The following is a 16,047-nucleotide window of genomic DNA, read 5'->3' as shown; positions in this document are numbered from 1 at the left end:
TGTTTATGCTTTAGCATCCTTGCATGCGTGTGAGTGACTGCCATGATAGCATGCTTACCATGAGGCTATGTGCTTATGTGATATAACTACCTGAATGCCTGTAGGTGAAGGTTGGGTTGCTTGAATTGGAATAATTCGTCGAAACCCGTGTTTTAGCCTACTTGCGAGTAGCAAACTTCAATCCATTTTCAAAACAAACGGATATGCAATGCTTAGGCAATCTAGTCTATACTTGCATGCTGTGTGCATCACATAGTAATTCTAGGCTAATAAACCGAAATAAGAGCACATGTGTTCTCAAAAACTCGATATCATGTTTAGTAGTGGCCGATCTTTGATCGGGCGAGCGGGGGTGCTCATGAAATGACCTTCCCCAATCGTACCCAAGTTCTTGAGCCGAGGCAACTTTGATGATGACGAACACGTGGCCTTAGGCACGAGTCAAGATTTCCAAAATTCCCCCAAAACAAAATATTTAGGCAGCGACTCTGTATCTGGCAAAGCAGTCCATGTTTGGCACTTCTTTCTAAAAATCTGTTTTTCAAAACGATTTGCCGGATTTGGACTCTTTGGTGGTTTATCGGTCTCGCATTGCACTTTACGGGATTAGATTCAGAACCGTGACATTTGAGTCCGAACTGTAGTGAGCCGAAATGAACAAAATGACATTTTCCCGGGATGTTCGGGGACGTCTACACTGAGCTTCAACATTGTATATCTATCTGTGAGAGGTATTTTTGTAACATTCTTTGAAAGAAAAAACACTCAATTCCAATCTTGTAAAAGGTCACTGGCAAGCCTGTAAAGCTAGGGAAAATCTGTAAAGGATTACTCCATGTGTATAAGGTAACTAGCACCCTTGTGAAGCTAGAAAATTTGTGGAGGATTGCCCCATGTTTATGAGGTTGCTAGCACCCCTGTGAAGCTAAAAAATAGTGAAAAATCTCAAATGAAACTTGAGAAGTGGATGTAGGCTTGGTTAAAGCCGAAACACTATAAATCTGTTTGTCTCCTCTTCCCTAATCTCTTTACTTTCCTACTACTACTATAGCTATCTGATATTTATGTGTTAATAATTTGATTTACTCTCTGTGGTAACTATACTTCATCGCTATTTTGCTTGATCATTTACTGCTAAGTTCATCATTGTGCTTATTAATAATTTGTTGTACTAGTAGTTAATTTTATTGGGGTATTATTTATTTTAATTAGTAGAAACCTAATTCACCCCCCCTCCCTCCCCCCACCCTTTCTTAGGTTGCTTTTAGGATAACACCTTTCACCCTAAGTAATCCACTTGGCCCTAGATTTTTGGAACCACAAAAGTTCCTTTGGGTACAAAACTTGATTATATTGCTCAACAAGATCAATTTCCAAGTGGTAAAGGTTATGGGAACAGATAGAAACCTGGGATTTTTGAATTCCTTCAATCCTCCCAAGTAGCCATCTCTTCCTTCTAAAAATATTGTCAAACACCTGTTTATTCTAGGTACTAACATCTTGAGCAAGAATTGCAAGACTCTCATTCAAAGAGGGAGAAGGCTTAGCGCAACTATCCTCCACCACAGCCTTAAAATTCTCATGGGTGATTCAAGCAACCACAAACTTAAAAGGTTTACAAGAAGGGTTAAAAGGAGACTTACCTTGAGTAAACACCATCATCGGAGAATGATCCAAGTATGTGCAAGGTAGGTTTTTGACAGCCCCATCTGGAAGGGTAGTTCTCCACTCAATGTTACACAAAACCCTATCCAACCTAACCATTGTATTTGCCCATCCTTTCCTATAATTAGACCATGTTAGCCATGGTCTTGCGCATCCCAAATCCATCAAATTACAATTATTGAGTCTTTCATTAAACTTTCTACTTCTTTTTTGATCTTGGCTTATGCTTTGATTGTTGCTCCCTTGAAGGCTTCTTTTCTCATTTTGGGAGGTGAAGTCATTAAAGTCTCCTACAACTGGCCAAAGTTCATTCATGGACTTAGCAATAGCCTCAAGATGTTCCCATAGCCCATCCCTCTTGCTAGCATAAGGACTTGCATACACCGCTGATAACAACCAATCTTGGTAGTCTTGCTCAGAGATTGTTGTTATTATTTGTTGAGAACAAGCCTCCACAACTCTGACATTCACCACATTGGGGTTCCAAATCATCCAAATATCCCCACTCTGGCCAATGGAGTCAACATGTGCTAATGCCATAAAACCCATGCAGTTGAAAAACATTCCCATGTTTTTAAATTCCACTTTAGTTTCCATTAAAACAATTAGTTTTGGTTTGTAAATTTGAACTAATTCTCTCAAGTTTCTCTTAAATTTCTTGTTAATAGCTCCTTTACAATTCTAGATTAGTAAATCCATGGAAGATATATCTTGGTTAAGTAGAGGAGTCTAGGCATCAAGTTCTAGATATCTTCTTATTGCTTGATGATTCTTTATCATTGACTTCATCGGACTCACTGAAATGTAGTGGCATTCTTGACTTGCATCCATTTGCCTCCAGGCCTGGATTCTTAACTGTACTTCTTTGTTCCACCATTCTGAGGTGATGAGGTGAAACACTTCTTTCCCTGCTGGGTCATGTTATGCTTCTCCATCGGGTAGTTCTCCCCTTCCTCCTCCATTTTTGTCTAGTGGATCTCTACCTTTGGGTTTGTTGAACCCAATTCTATTATGAGTGACTTGGGGTTTAATGGCGATAATGTTGGGTTGGCTAGTTATGGCTTGGAAAATGCTTAACTGGTTTTTGGGTTGCTTCAGTTAGAGATTCCAGAGCTGTTTGGTTCAGGTGGTTTGATGTCTCTCCTATCCCATGCTCTGCCCCTTGATGCTGAATCTCCATGTCAGTGACACCTTTCTTCCCCAGTCTAATCTCCTCTTTTTTCTTGTCCTTAGCCACTTCAAAGCTATTTTCATATTTCCTTTCAACTAGTCTCGATCGGTATTTGAAGTCTGCCTCAGAATACGCCTTCCCATTTGATCATCTCCCCCTTCCTACCTAGGCTTTATGACCTTTGTTTAGTTCACTCCCTTCTGTAAGGGCTTCAAATCTATTATTTTGTTGCATATTATTACCTTTTGATATTGTTAGGCCTCTTGGCTTTCTTTTCAGGTTCGAGATCCATGACCCATACTTCTCTTGGTTGGGCTCACTCCATGGTTTAGCTATTTTTGGGTTTAGTCCATTGCTAGTTTAGGCTTTCTTCACATGGCTTTCTTCTCCGACCACCTCTTGCCCTGGTGCTTTGATTGCAGACATAGTTCTGTCACTACAGCTTTCCCTCCGGTGCCTAACCCTGCCACAAGAAAAGCAAAATAAGTGCAAGTATTCATATTCAACTCCGTAAATGTATTTACCTATAGAAAATTAGGAAATCAACAACTTTCTGAGGTCCATTTCTACACAAACTCTATCATATTTCCCTCTTGCTGCCATAGCTGTGTTAATGTCAACCTTCAAAGGAACTCCTAGCACTTTAGCAATGTGGAAAAGGGCCTTCTCGTTATAGTACTCAATGGGTAAGGTGGGAAACCTCACCCATATTGCTATGGTATCCTCTTCAGCTTCATTTGACTTGAAATCTTGTTGCCATTTCCTCACTATTACATTGTGATCCATCACTAGCCATGGACCTCCAGTGTATACTTTGGTATAATCATCTATCAAGTCAAACTTGACTATAAAGAATCCATTTCCTACATCTAGGGCTTCGAAATCAACTTGAAGACCCCAAATCTTAATCATTTTTGCCATAAGTAACTTGTAGCCTATAGTTTTCTCCAATAGTCTTACAATCATTTCCTCTACGACTCCCTAATTTTCTTCAACAGAAATGCTGGTATTTTAACTCTAGGGATCCCATCCCTCTCCTCCTCCATCTTCTAATCCTCTTTCTCTGTAGCCTTCAACATGTCTGTTTCTTCATCATCAGAAAATAGCTCCTCCACATCTAATCAAAGTTTTTCTCATTTCCATTTTCGTTGAATCGCAATCGAATGAGTGCTTGTTTGAAAGACTTTGAATCTTCTTTATCCCTAGCATTCTCCATTTGATCTGAACTTGAGTTCTCACCATTTGGGAGTGATTTCCCCTCAATCATGGTCTCAATTACTTTATTAGGGTTTGATATCTCCTTCCTTGTTTTGTTACCCATCGAGACACCTTCACCCATGACTTCATCCTCATGGTCACCGTTGCTTTTGATTTTCTTAGTCCTTCGGATCAGATAATCATTCTCTTCCGTCAAGCACCCATGATCCTTCTTCCGTTCTCCATCATTCACAGCATTAGTAACGGTCATTTTCTAGAGAGAGACCTAGTAGAACCTTCAACTCCACATTTTATAGAACCCACACAACCCTACATGACATTGCTAGATCACATACACCAACAACATTTTTATTTTATTTTATCAATAAAAAGAAAGATTTTAGGGGTAATTATATATATAACTCTAGAATTTCAACTTGTGACAAAATAAATTCTAAATTTTTAATTTTATCAATTTAAACCCTAATTTTTTGATTTGTTTTCAATTTAAACAATTTACGTATTTTCGTTAAGTAAAATTTACACCAAAAAAAAAAAAAAAAGAAGAAGAAGAAGAAGAAGAAGAAAGAAGGAAAAAAAAAAAGAATTTTAATAATTAAACTCAATATAAGTATACATAAAATATCTAAAATAACCTTTTTCATGAGTTTAATTACTAAAATATTTATTTTTCCATGGATATTACTTAACAAAAATAGACAAATAGATTAAATTGACAAAATTAAAATTTTAATATTTATTTTATTACATTACGCAAACTTGGAGATTTTTTTTTTTTTTTTTGGTAATTTGCCCAAGGTTTTATTGATGAAATGCCAGAGTAGGATACAAGGTTCTAATACATCTATCTATCTATACTAGGGAAAGATTATGGCACACACACCTTAAAGAGTGTGTACCATATACACCTTATAACTACAGAAAAAATGGTATAACTCTATACTTTTTGAGTAATAACTAAAAAAAAAAATAAAAAGTCATAATCAAATATCTCAAAATAATGTTATAACTAAAGAAGAAAATTGATTGTGGTAAAAGAAGAAAATGACGTAATTAAGGATGTACATGATATGGTATGTGGTGTGTATAATAAAATTCTCCATCTATACTTTTATTAAAATTTAAAAGTGAACAACTCACTTGATTTCCATGAATCTACTTCTCTCTTTTTGCCAAGTGGCCTTCTCTGATTACACCAAGTGTCAATTTCCCTATCCAAAAGAAAGAAAAAAAATACTCCCTCCGTCCCAAAATATTAGTCCCTTATTCCATTTTTCATTGTCCCGAAATATTAGTCCCTCTTTAAAAATCAAGTACAAAAATAATGTAAATTTCCTATTTTGCCCTTCTTTTAAATTAATAAACAATATAAAAAGTACAATTATGACATTGATATTCCCAAAAAATGTACTATCAAAAGGGTAATTTTAGAAAATCAACTTTTTTCAAATGCAATAATTGTACTATCAAAAAAAGTTAGATTCTCCAAAAGGGTCCAAAAGAGACCATTATTTTAGGACAGAGGGAGTAGTTACAAAAAGAACACAAGACTTGAACTTATAACCATTGACATAATAAAAAATAGTTTTACCACTTAAACAACATAAAAGATATGTTTCTAATTCAAAATTAAAATTTATATTTTAAAATAAACACACCCATAAGGTGGACTCACACTCCTAATATATTATATAAAACAAGTTTGTCAGTGTCCTGTAGCCTATATCTCTCTTCTTTTTTTTTTTTGTCAAGTGTCAATTTCTAATTAATAAAGATGAGATTGCGATTTGAACATAAGACCTTAAAATCAGTACCACTTGAATAATACACAATATATGATTAATATTTTATTTTAATTCTACTTACTTGAATTGCACACGCTTTGTGTATAAAACTACCAATATTTTTAAAAGGATAGACACAATAAAAAAGTCATAATGTTTTTTTATGATAAAAGTGATAAATATTTGTGAGATGTGTTATGTCATTTTGTCATGAATTTGGGTAGAGATTTTTATTTTTTGAAAGTTCTATCAAACTGTAATTTTCCCCGAAAATAATGAATAATAAATTTATAATATGCTCTTTACGACTGTGTTTGGTCATGAATTTAAATATATAAAAAAATTAGAAATAAAAAAAGAAAATATGTGTGAAATGTACCTAAAATATAATTGTATTTCATTTACATTTCACCCATATTTTTTCTTTCATTTTTTATTTTTATTTTTTGCAAATCTCTATTTGAATTTATAAACCAAACACATAATAAAGTGAAAGTTATAAACAATCATAATTATATTATGAATGATGGTGTAAATACTATCAATCATGTATGATAAGTAATATTATTAATTATTTTAATAAAATAAAATAAAAATTACAACTTGTTGTGATTACTTTAAAAAAATATAGTTGCAAAAGAAAATTACAAAATAATCCAAAAACAGAAAATTTAAAAATAGACCTTTATATAAATTTTGTAGATGTATTATTTTTTAAAAAAAAATCAGTTTAATCCAAAATATTTTAAACCATTCGATTCTTGAAAACATCTTTTCAACTGTTTTTAAGTGGACCATATCAAAGGAAAATATTTTTTGAATTTTAAAAATAAAAAAAGAAACTAGTTTGACAAAAATAAATATCAAAAATATATTTTTGAATTTTTAAAATTATTATTTTTATTTTCTTCACAAATCTAAATTTTAATTTTTTTTTAAATTTGAAAATTTTGTTTTTGAAAACCTAACTAAATATATTTTAAATACTTGGAGGACAAAATTGTCTTTTTACCAACTAATCAGGAGGAGGGCTTATTTACGGACTGTTTATCTCACCCTCTCCTAGGACAGAATCATCTCACATATGAGAGACTAACAGTCCAGTCCAGCCTATAATTTTTTAACCAAACAACGGACTAATTGGTATGATAGACATGGAGTGCAATCTCCCCTTCTAATCTTTCCAAACAAACACCCTCTTAGAATGTATATCTACGGATCACATAGCTCATGTGTATATTTGTAATGGATTATTACATATATACATGTGTGTGTTGCCATAATCTGCCAGTTGGATTATGTAACCTCTATGACTGAATTAACAAAATTCTTCATTCTTTTAATTTCTATCTTAAATTACATAATCAAACTAAGAAAACTAATTAGCCTCTATTTATTTATTATTTAGAATCTCCAAATTTTATACAAATACTTTTATCGAAGAAAAGAACTATTAGGTCAGGCAGTTAGCCCCAAGTTAGGTACTGAACAATTGATCAGTTGGTTAGTTGAGTTGTTAGGAGTCGGTTTTCAAGTCTATATTTATAAATCAATGTCTCTGTAACAGATACCAAAGAAATCAACAATAAATCCCTTGTTTTTCATCTTATTCTTCAAGATTGATTTGTCAAGTTCTATCGAGAACTATGAATTAAGCCCGACATATTTCAAGTTCCTGAATAATTCAAGACCGTTAAAATATGATAAATCTTCTTTATCAAAAAAGAAGTCTTACAATTTTTCCCAATCCCAAGTTACAATACAAACTACACTGAAGTGAATAATACATGAATCCAAAATTTGTGACCATCAAATTATGCATTTAGTTAAAACTTCAAAAGATGAACATATTCCATTGAAAGAAAATAATAATAATAATAATAATATTAATTACAAATTTGTATAAAATTTAATAGGGAGAAGACAAGAATACCTTGGGTTGCAACAAATCAGAGTAAGCAACAGATACCTCCTCACGGCTTGATACTTGCAACAATTATTCTGGGGACCATATTATATTCCTTAGTACCCAGTGCATTATAATAATCAACACAAAAACTGAACTATACTGAATTTGAATGACAAGTTCAATCATTCCTCGTTTTTGGACAAAATATTAACAATGAATTTACCTTGTGTTGAATCACATTTTTGACAATCACCATTTTCCATCATTTCAATTCCATTACTGCTACTACAGAGCATTCCAAAGCCAAGCCGTCTCACATCCTTCTTTTTTTTTTTTTTTTTGTGGGTACAACAGAATTGAAACAACAAAGGAGGAACTAAGTCCTCATCCTACCCAAGCCTATCATATCAGCAACAAGCAACTCTCTTAACTCAGCTGGTGGATCATTCATCACCAGTATTTCTTCAGGTTGATTGGCTCCCATTTTTGCCAAAAAATCAGCACACAAATTGCCTTCTTTCCATACATGTTGCACAGAGCAATCACACCCTTTGAGAAGAATCTGGGCATCCTCCACCAGGTTCTTGAAAGGGCATCTGTCCCCTGGTTCTTCTTGTAGCAATTGTACTACCTGTTCGGCATCGGTCTCGATCATGACTTGGTTTATTCCTTTTTGTAGTATGATAGTCAACCCTTTGTATACAGCCCACAATTTAGCTTCTAAACTGGTTCCACTGTGCAATTTTCCATAGTAGCCACACACCCAAGTTCCTCTTTCATCTCTGATTAGGCCCCTAAATCCTCCATCGCCACCAACTCTTCTGCTGCCATTCGTATTTAATTTTAGTCTACCTGCAGGTGGAAGACACCAATTAATAACTTTGAATGCAGGTTTGGTCTTGGATATAGAATGAAGGAATGCTTGGTTAATCTCTCTTGAGTAATCCAAAATAAATTTAAAACTCTCTTGACTTGGAGTAGATTTTTGTTCAAAAACCATTAAATTCCTATTCTTCCAAATTTTCCATAAGGAAATAGTAAAAACAGATTGCCAAGAGATGGTGTCATTAAAAAGTTTTTTGTTTTTAGCATTACTCTTGAGCCAATCCAACCAAGGCATCTTCATCATGTCCCGATACCAATTTTGATTGCAAATAACTAGCCACACTTCCTTTGCTTTAAAACAGTCCCTAAAGAGGTGTGACATATCTTCTTCCCACAACAATTAGGGCATTTAGGATCATCAGTCAAACCCCTTTTTAATCTTATTTGATTTGTAAGCAGTTTCCCATGGAACACAGTCCAAAGGAATCCTTTGAGTTTTTGGGGTATTCGCATCCTCCATAACCAATTCCAATCCTCCTCATTCTCAGTCTCACCAAGGATGAGGTTATACACAGATGAAACATTGAAAGAACCAGTAAGTGATCCCTTCCAGAGGGGACTATCCATCTCCAAAGTACCAGGAGGAGGATTATTCAAGATCAAAGATGCAATATTAGGAGTACATAATCTGTGAACTTTGATCTCATTTCAACTGTCATCAGAATTAAGCAGCTCACTCACATTATTATCAACATTACAATTATTGTATAAGTTTTGGTTAGTATTGGATTCAAGGTCCATAAAAGCCTTGTCGCCACACCATCAATCCTTCCACACATTCACATTGTTTCCATTACCAACAGTCCATTTCACACCCTTTCTGAGGATGTATCAAGTTTTCATAATACCTCTCCATAAATGAGAGGCTCTTTTGTTGTTATGCCAATCATACAGAGAGATGCCTCTCAAGTATTTGGTTTTGAGCACCTCACACCACATATCACCTTTGTTACTAAGCAGGTTCCACCCTAGTTTAGTTAACAAAGCCAGATTTTGATCTCTGGCCTTTTTTATTCCCAGGTTCCACCCTAGTCTCGCATCCTTCTCGCCATCCCTAATCCTCGCCAAAACGACGCCGTCGTCTTCTTCGTTCAGGGAAGACACCAATTTATCGTGATTGCTCATCAAACTGTTCGTTTTGGCGAGAAATGAGGTTGAGGAGCTCGAAGCGGCGGAGAGAGAGAAAGCGAGGGAAGCGAGTTAGGTCTTGGCCAATATTGATGTCTTGGCTCCTTCTCATCTCCATTTTTTTCTTTTTCTTCCTATTACTCAACTTTGAAGAAATACCAGATTGAAGCAACCCGTTTGGATTTGGATCCGATGATTTGAGAAGAGGAAGAGGGAAACAAAAAGGCTCTGCTTCCAAATCTATATTTTGTCCAATCACATTAAAAATAAGGGTAAATTACAAATACACTCTGATGTTTGATTAAAATACAAATCGCCTCCTATAGTTTTAAAAAATTACATTCCAACCCCTAAAGTTTTTAATTACATAACAAATCGCCCCTTTTATTAATAAATCATCAAGTCAATTAATAGTTTTTAATGATGTTAAAAATTTGCTTCAATTAATAATTTAGATAATTTTATTAGTGTATAAGAGAGCAATTATGAATTTTATTTTTTTAATTAATTATGTTAAATAATAAATTCTAGTAAGGGGGTATTTGTAATTTTTCAAACCATAGAGGGCAATCTGTATTTTAAGCAAATCTCAGGGGGTGTGTTTGTAATTTACCCTAAAAATAAAAATAAAAGAAAAAAGAAACACTATGTTCACCCGCTTGAAAATGTGTCTACCATATGTCTCTTATAATTAAAGCAGATAATGATATATTTTCATATTTTATAAGTTATAACTAAAAAAATGTGATAATTAAACATAACATAAGACATAATTTAAAAATTCATGAGTCATAACTAAATAAGAAAATTGATCATAACTAAAAAAAGGACAACATATGCAAGGGTGCATATGGTGCACTCCTTTGAAGGTTGTGTATGTTAGAATTTCCCTAAAAATAAAAACATAATAATTTAGATATGGATAGTGGACTTTATATAAGGGTGTAAATTTGGCTCGGCTTGGGGTTTAACCGGCCCACTGTTGGCTGTGTAGGCTCTTGCCAAAATTTAGGTCAGGCCAGCTCGGTCCACTTGCATAAAATTGTAGCCAAGGCCCAAGCCCAAGATGAGGGGGTACTCAAGCGGGCTTAGATCCATGCTTGAGCTTGGGGGCAGGCTTAGGCTGGACATAATCATTTTTTTATTTTTTTTTTCCATCAAAATTTTATTTTTTTCCACAAAAAAACTACATTAGGCTTTGGGCAGGCCAGGCCTTGAGCGGGTCGATGGGCTAGGCTTCACGCTCAGTCAGACCTCAAAACACACATCCCAAGTCCCGACCCAAAGTCACGGATTGGGCTTGAACTCGGGCCTGGGCGGGCGTAGCCGCTCTGGGCCACAAGCAAGCTTCAAGTGGGCCGTAGGATGGTGGGCCAATTTTATACCCCTATATAGGAAGTGAATGGGTGACACATTTGGAGACCTAATGAATGATTATGAACCTCTCTGCTCCAATGTACAAACAAGGTCCTAAGTCAATCTTTTAGGTCAAAGTAGGCTTACAAATAAATCAAGTTGTTTCCAAGTTTTAGCCCAGTTCAATAAATGAGTTCTAGTTAATTTTTTTTAAGTTTATTTAATAAATAAGTCAAATTTGAGCTCGAACAAGTTTTGGTTGTTGTTTATAATTTATTTCAATAATTAAATATATTATTCATATATTAAATAATGTAACCACGTGTATAGATTATAAAAAAAATTATTATCAAGTTTCGAGTTAGAACTCAAGTTTGATCAATATTAATTGGTCAAGCCAAACTCGAGTTGGATTTTTGAACTTGATAAACAATGGAGTCAAGTTCGAGCCTTTCAAAACTCAATTCAACTTGGTTCGTTTAGGTTGAAGGCAACCTAATCCTAACCTTTTTATAATTAAACAATTTGTTAAATCAACTTGGATTAAAAGATTTTATCAACTCTGAAAAATAAAAGAGATTATTGTTTTGCATTGTCTAACTTCAAACCTACCTTTTTTATAAATAGTTTTTTTTCACTTCAAGTTCATCGAAGAAGCCAAAGGCCTTGCAAAATTTTCACATGCAATGTTTTTATTATGCTATTTTAGAAAACTAACTTTTACAATGCAACACAACACCTTTATACAAGGCAATACTTTATAATTTTGTTTTTCTTTCTACCGAAAGCAGATTATGTTATGGTAGTTAAATTTTCAAAATCTATTTTTGAAAACTTTTCAAAAAAATTAAAAAATATATTTTAAAAATCAAAAACTCATTAATTTTTTGTGTGTTTATTTTTGTCAAATTAATTTGTAATTCTTTAAAAAAATTCGTAAATAGAATCTAAAAACTCAACCAAAAACAGTGTTGGTTGCTGCCAAATTCAAGAGAATTCTATAACAAATCCAGAACTCTGTGTAACTCATCACAGCACCAAGTATAATGAGATACATGAGCTGCAGCCGCAGCCACAACCATGGCCTCAGTCACACTCAATCAAGCCTAAGTGGCCTCATCTGTTGTAACTGATTTGATTAAGTAGTTAGGATAACTAGAGGTAGTTAGCTATGGTTTTAGCCTCATTTGGGAACAGGCTAATTTAGTAGCTATTTGGCTAAAATACAAGCTAAAAAAAACTAGTATGTTTGGGATGACTTTTTAGCTTTTTACGAAAAAATGTACAAAAAGTAGAGAGAAAAGAGAATCTTTGACTTTTTGGTATGAGTTATTGACTTTTTGGCTAATTTAGTAACTTTTTGACTTTTTGGTTAAAAGAGAGGGTTCCCAAACGAACTATGGTTAAAAGTGTGTCTCTTGCCATATAAAGCTAAAACAATAGTATATTGATTATTATTATTTTTTTTGATTAATTGATTAAAACAGTAGTACATTGATTAATTGAGCAATACATCATCTCTTTGTTATACTTGTACGGGGAAGAAATAATTCTCCTCGTATAATCCTGTTGACTAAGTCCACGCTCCTCCGTACGACGTCGCTTTGTCACCTGAAAACACAAACGTGAGCTAGCCGGCGGGTGCGTGCCGGAAACCTCTCCGATGCCTAAGTCAGAAAACTTGACAAATAGACAAAGCTCAATGTAATCAGGGAGCAAAATTGTATGTTGTGTTATGTTACCTCCTCCAAGGTGATGCTTGTGAGCTTTTATAGGTTTCGAGTGGCACAATCCTAGTAGGACTTTTATTTCTCCATGCAAAGTCCTCCTAGGATTCATACTCCTAAAGGATAATGCTTATCCTTTTACACCCCCCCACTGCTTACACCAAGTGGGATGGTTTTCACCATGGCCGAACTACCATACGACCGAGATAAACCTGGCTATGCTGAGCCACAGAGTAAACCAAACTATCCTTAGTTCGGCCTTTCCCTTTATTCTTCTTTATCTCGGTTCTCTCCTGTTCAACCCATGGTGTGTTTGGACAGATCTACCGAGTAGCAACATTCCAACCGAAATACCCAGAATACATTATGACCGGACTATCTCTGAGACCGACCTAACTAGAAAAGTTGCACGGACCGAAGTAACTCAACATCTATTCTGGGCCGAAGTAACTTTCTTATTCTTGGACCGGAATAACTTTCTTATTCTTGGACCGGAGTAACTTTTACATTTCCATTGGGCCTTTTTATCCAGTCCTTCGTACTTTGGGCCATAAAGTCCATCTTCGCAGCTCGGCCCAATTTTTACCAAAAATTACCCTCTCAATTGCCCCTTAATTCCATCTGCACAGCATGATTTGGGATTACCAGTCTTCCAACCGAGCTGAAGTCGTCTTAAGCCTTTCCAGCCGAGCTAAAAAAAAACCCCTTAGCCTATCCAACCGAACTAATTTTACTCCGGGCTCTGTTTTGTCCGGTCAAAACGTCTCTTCAATCACGACTGTAACGCTTCCCTTTCCAATGACACGTGGCGGGCTCTGATAGGTTGGGGGCAGCTGTCACGCCGTCCTCGTACTACGAAATTTTTGAACAGTCCCACCCTTTTTGCCTTTCTAACAAAAACAATCCCTGAGGCTAGGTCCCTTCATTTTTGCCATTCACTTTCCTCCTTCTCTTTGAGTTCTTCATTTTTCTTGTAACTGTGAAGTATACCTCGTGTGTGCCTCCTTTACTGTTGCCATTTCCATCTAGATCTTCTTCAATCTGGTAAGCAAGCCTATCCTTCTTGCTCTATTTTGCTTTAGCATCTGTATTTTTTTGTTTTGTATGCTTTTTGCAAACATTTGTCCATTTCTGGTTCGCTTCTGTACTTTTATGAAGAAAAATCTTTAACAATAGAAGGTGTGAATATATGTTATATCCTTTAGAAAACTTGCTTTTGATCCAGAATCTTGCCCCAACCGAACTAAGAGACTGTTTGTGCCATATACGTAGATCAATTAGACAATAACCGAACTGTAACTTTGTAGAAATAACAACAGTCTCAAAAAATAACCAACTCCTGATTCTTTTTAGCCGAAATAAGATCACCGAACGAAGTTTGAACATATTACACTAGGAACCTCGGTCTTCAACCGAGCTAAGCCTTTGGGGCTAAACCAGCTTTCTTAGTTTCTAAACCAAACTCGGAAAGCTGCCCCTAGAAGCTCAACCGAAGTAATAAAACCCATAGTTCAAACCGAGATAACAAACCTTATATGAAAACCAAACTTGCGTATCCTAAGTTTAATCCGAACAACCAATCATTTTGCCGAACCGAGATAGAACCTGTCCTCAAAGCCGAAGTAGGGCTCTTTTACCTTGCTTTTAATTTGTAGCACGGTCCATTGATCTGTGCTTAACCCCTTCTGTTTTCTATTTCGCAGACTTAGGTTGCCCAGGCCCTCTTTTGTGCGCTCAACCGAGCTACTGAGCCCCATTTTCGTACCGATATAACTTATCCATAAATTATACAACAAATGGGTAAGTATAGATATTTGGTAGAGACCCCTGGTGGCATGGCCAAATTCCGAAGGGATTATGGCATTCCAGACGATGTACACCTTACCCTAGCCAAGCAGGATATCATACCATGGGGCGAGGCAAGCTTTGTACCTTTTACCCTCCTTTCAATTATAGAGACCAGACTAAGGTTCCCAGTCCAGCCTTTAATTTGTGAGTTTCTTAGGCAAACCAGACTATGCCCAACCCAGCTATCCACCAATACATATCGGATAATAATGGGTATAGCCGAGCTAAACCGCCAAGCAGGCCTAAACCTCGGTTTAGCCAAAATCTTCCACCAGTACTCCATAGGTTCCAAAGACGATGACTGGGTTTATTACCTTAGGATACGTCGCCGTAGAGAAAAGATAATAAAAGATACGCCGGATAAGGACGTGAATGATGATGACTTTTTCTGGGTATCGGGCAATTTTGAAGATCAGCAAGCCCAAATCCCAGGCCGAAGTATAAACTGGAAGAAAGGAGAACCTGGTAGAGTTACTTCGGTTTTATGCATGTTTTTCTTTCACTTCGATTTCAGGTGTCATAACCGATCTAACAGTTGCACCTTTTTTGCAGACTCAGCTCATCTTGCTTCCCTGTATAGTTACCCAAATCTGAACACACTCCGAGCTGCATTACGGTTTAAAGAAAGGAGTTGGGCCAAGCTTCTAAACTTTCAACCGACCTACAGATATAGCGGTCGTCGAAAAGCCAGAGTGACCGATTTCCTTCTTGAAGACGCACCAGAGCCGGACCCAACCTTGCCCGAAATAAGACTTGTCCCATTAACCGCTGAAAAAGAGATGGCAAAGAAAAGCAGAGTTAGGGCCCTTCTGACCGCAACAACCAAGGCCGAAGTGCCACCATCAATCCAAACGCAGCCTGCCGTTGTGGCCCTCCCTTCTCAACAGCCTTCTTCATCTCGCCCCTCTAAACGCGCCCGATCTACATCGACCGAACAGCAACTTGTCGATGAGGTTGAATCCATCCCCCAAAGTCCTTAACCAACCCTTCAACCGGAGCAAACTGACCGAGCAGAATCTTCCAAATGGGCTCCGAAGCTAACCTTCAACGACCGAGATATTCAGGATTCTGATTCGGTCGTTGCTGACAAAGATCATCAATTGGCCTTCAACCTGGCCAAGAGTGTGTGCCTCCCCAAAGATATAGAGCACCACCTAAAGCAATTAAACACCGAATTGAAGTCCATTCGGTCTTCATCGAAGTCCATGATTTTGGTAAGTAGCTCTGTCCGTTCTTCTGTCTAATTTTTCCAACTTTTACTTCGGCTCAAGGGAAGTCTTCGTTTTTGTCAGGCCTTACAGAAAAACAACATTACTTACAAGAAAGTCCAAGAGCTTAGAAAAACCACAAGGCAAG

At 36.1% G+C, this 16,047-nt stretch overlaps 2 protein-coding genes across 2 annotated transcripts; both read right to left on the bottom strand.

Annotated features, from left to right (window-relative positions):
- Positions 1-1,590: 1,590 nt before the first annotated feature.
- LOC114322553 (uncharacterized) lies at positions 1,591-2,235 on the bottom strand. Its single transcript, XM_028269895.2, has one exon. The coding sequence runs from the start codon at positions 2,233-2,235 to the stop codon at positions 1,591-1,593; it is 645 nt and encodes a 214-aa protein (XP_028125696.2).
- A 961-nt stretch (positions 2,236-3,196) lies between these two features.
- LOC114322552 (uncharacterized) lies at positions 3,197-3,802 on the bottom strand. The gene is made up of 2 exons (XM_082918582.1): positions 3,387-3,802; positions 3,197-3,299 (listed from the first exon to the last, which is right to left on the bottom strand). The coding sequence occupies exons 1-2, from the start codon at positions 3,800-3,802 to the stop codon at positions 3,197-3,199; spliced, it is 519 nt and encodes a 172-aa protein (XP_082774708.1).
- Positions 3,803-16,047: the final 12,245 nt, after the last annotated feature.

This window comes from Camellia sinensis, chromosome 3, assembly GCF_055761805.1.
Source record: "Camellia sinensis isolate YWXY chromosome 3, ASM5576180v1, whole genome shotgun sequence".
Taxonomy (NCBI): domain Eukaryota; kingdom Viridiplantae; phylum Streptophyta; class Magnoliopsida; order Ericales; family Theaceae; genus Camellia; species Camellia sinensis.
Note: the sequence above shows the minus strand (reverse complement) of the source record. Positions and strands in the feature narration are given on the sequence as shown.

Bases quoted from the DNA above. Each gene is read 5' to 3' on its own strand.
- LOC114322553 (XM_028269895.2), bottom strand. From the start codon at position 2,235: ATGGGAATGTTTTTCAACTGCATGGGTTTTATGGCATTAGCACATGTT.
- LOC114322552 (XM_082918582.1), bottom strand. From the start codon at position 3,802: ATGATTGTAAGACTATTGGAGAAAACTATAGGCTACAAGTTACTTATG. The intron at 3,300-3,386 runs GTTGTTGATTTC...TTCTTGTGGCAG, and splicing joins GTAGAAATGGACCTCAGAAA to GGTTAGGCACCGGAGGGAAA.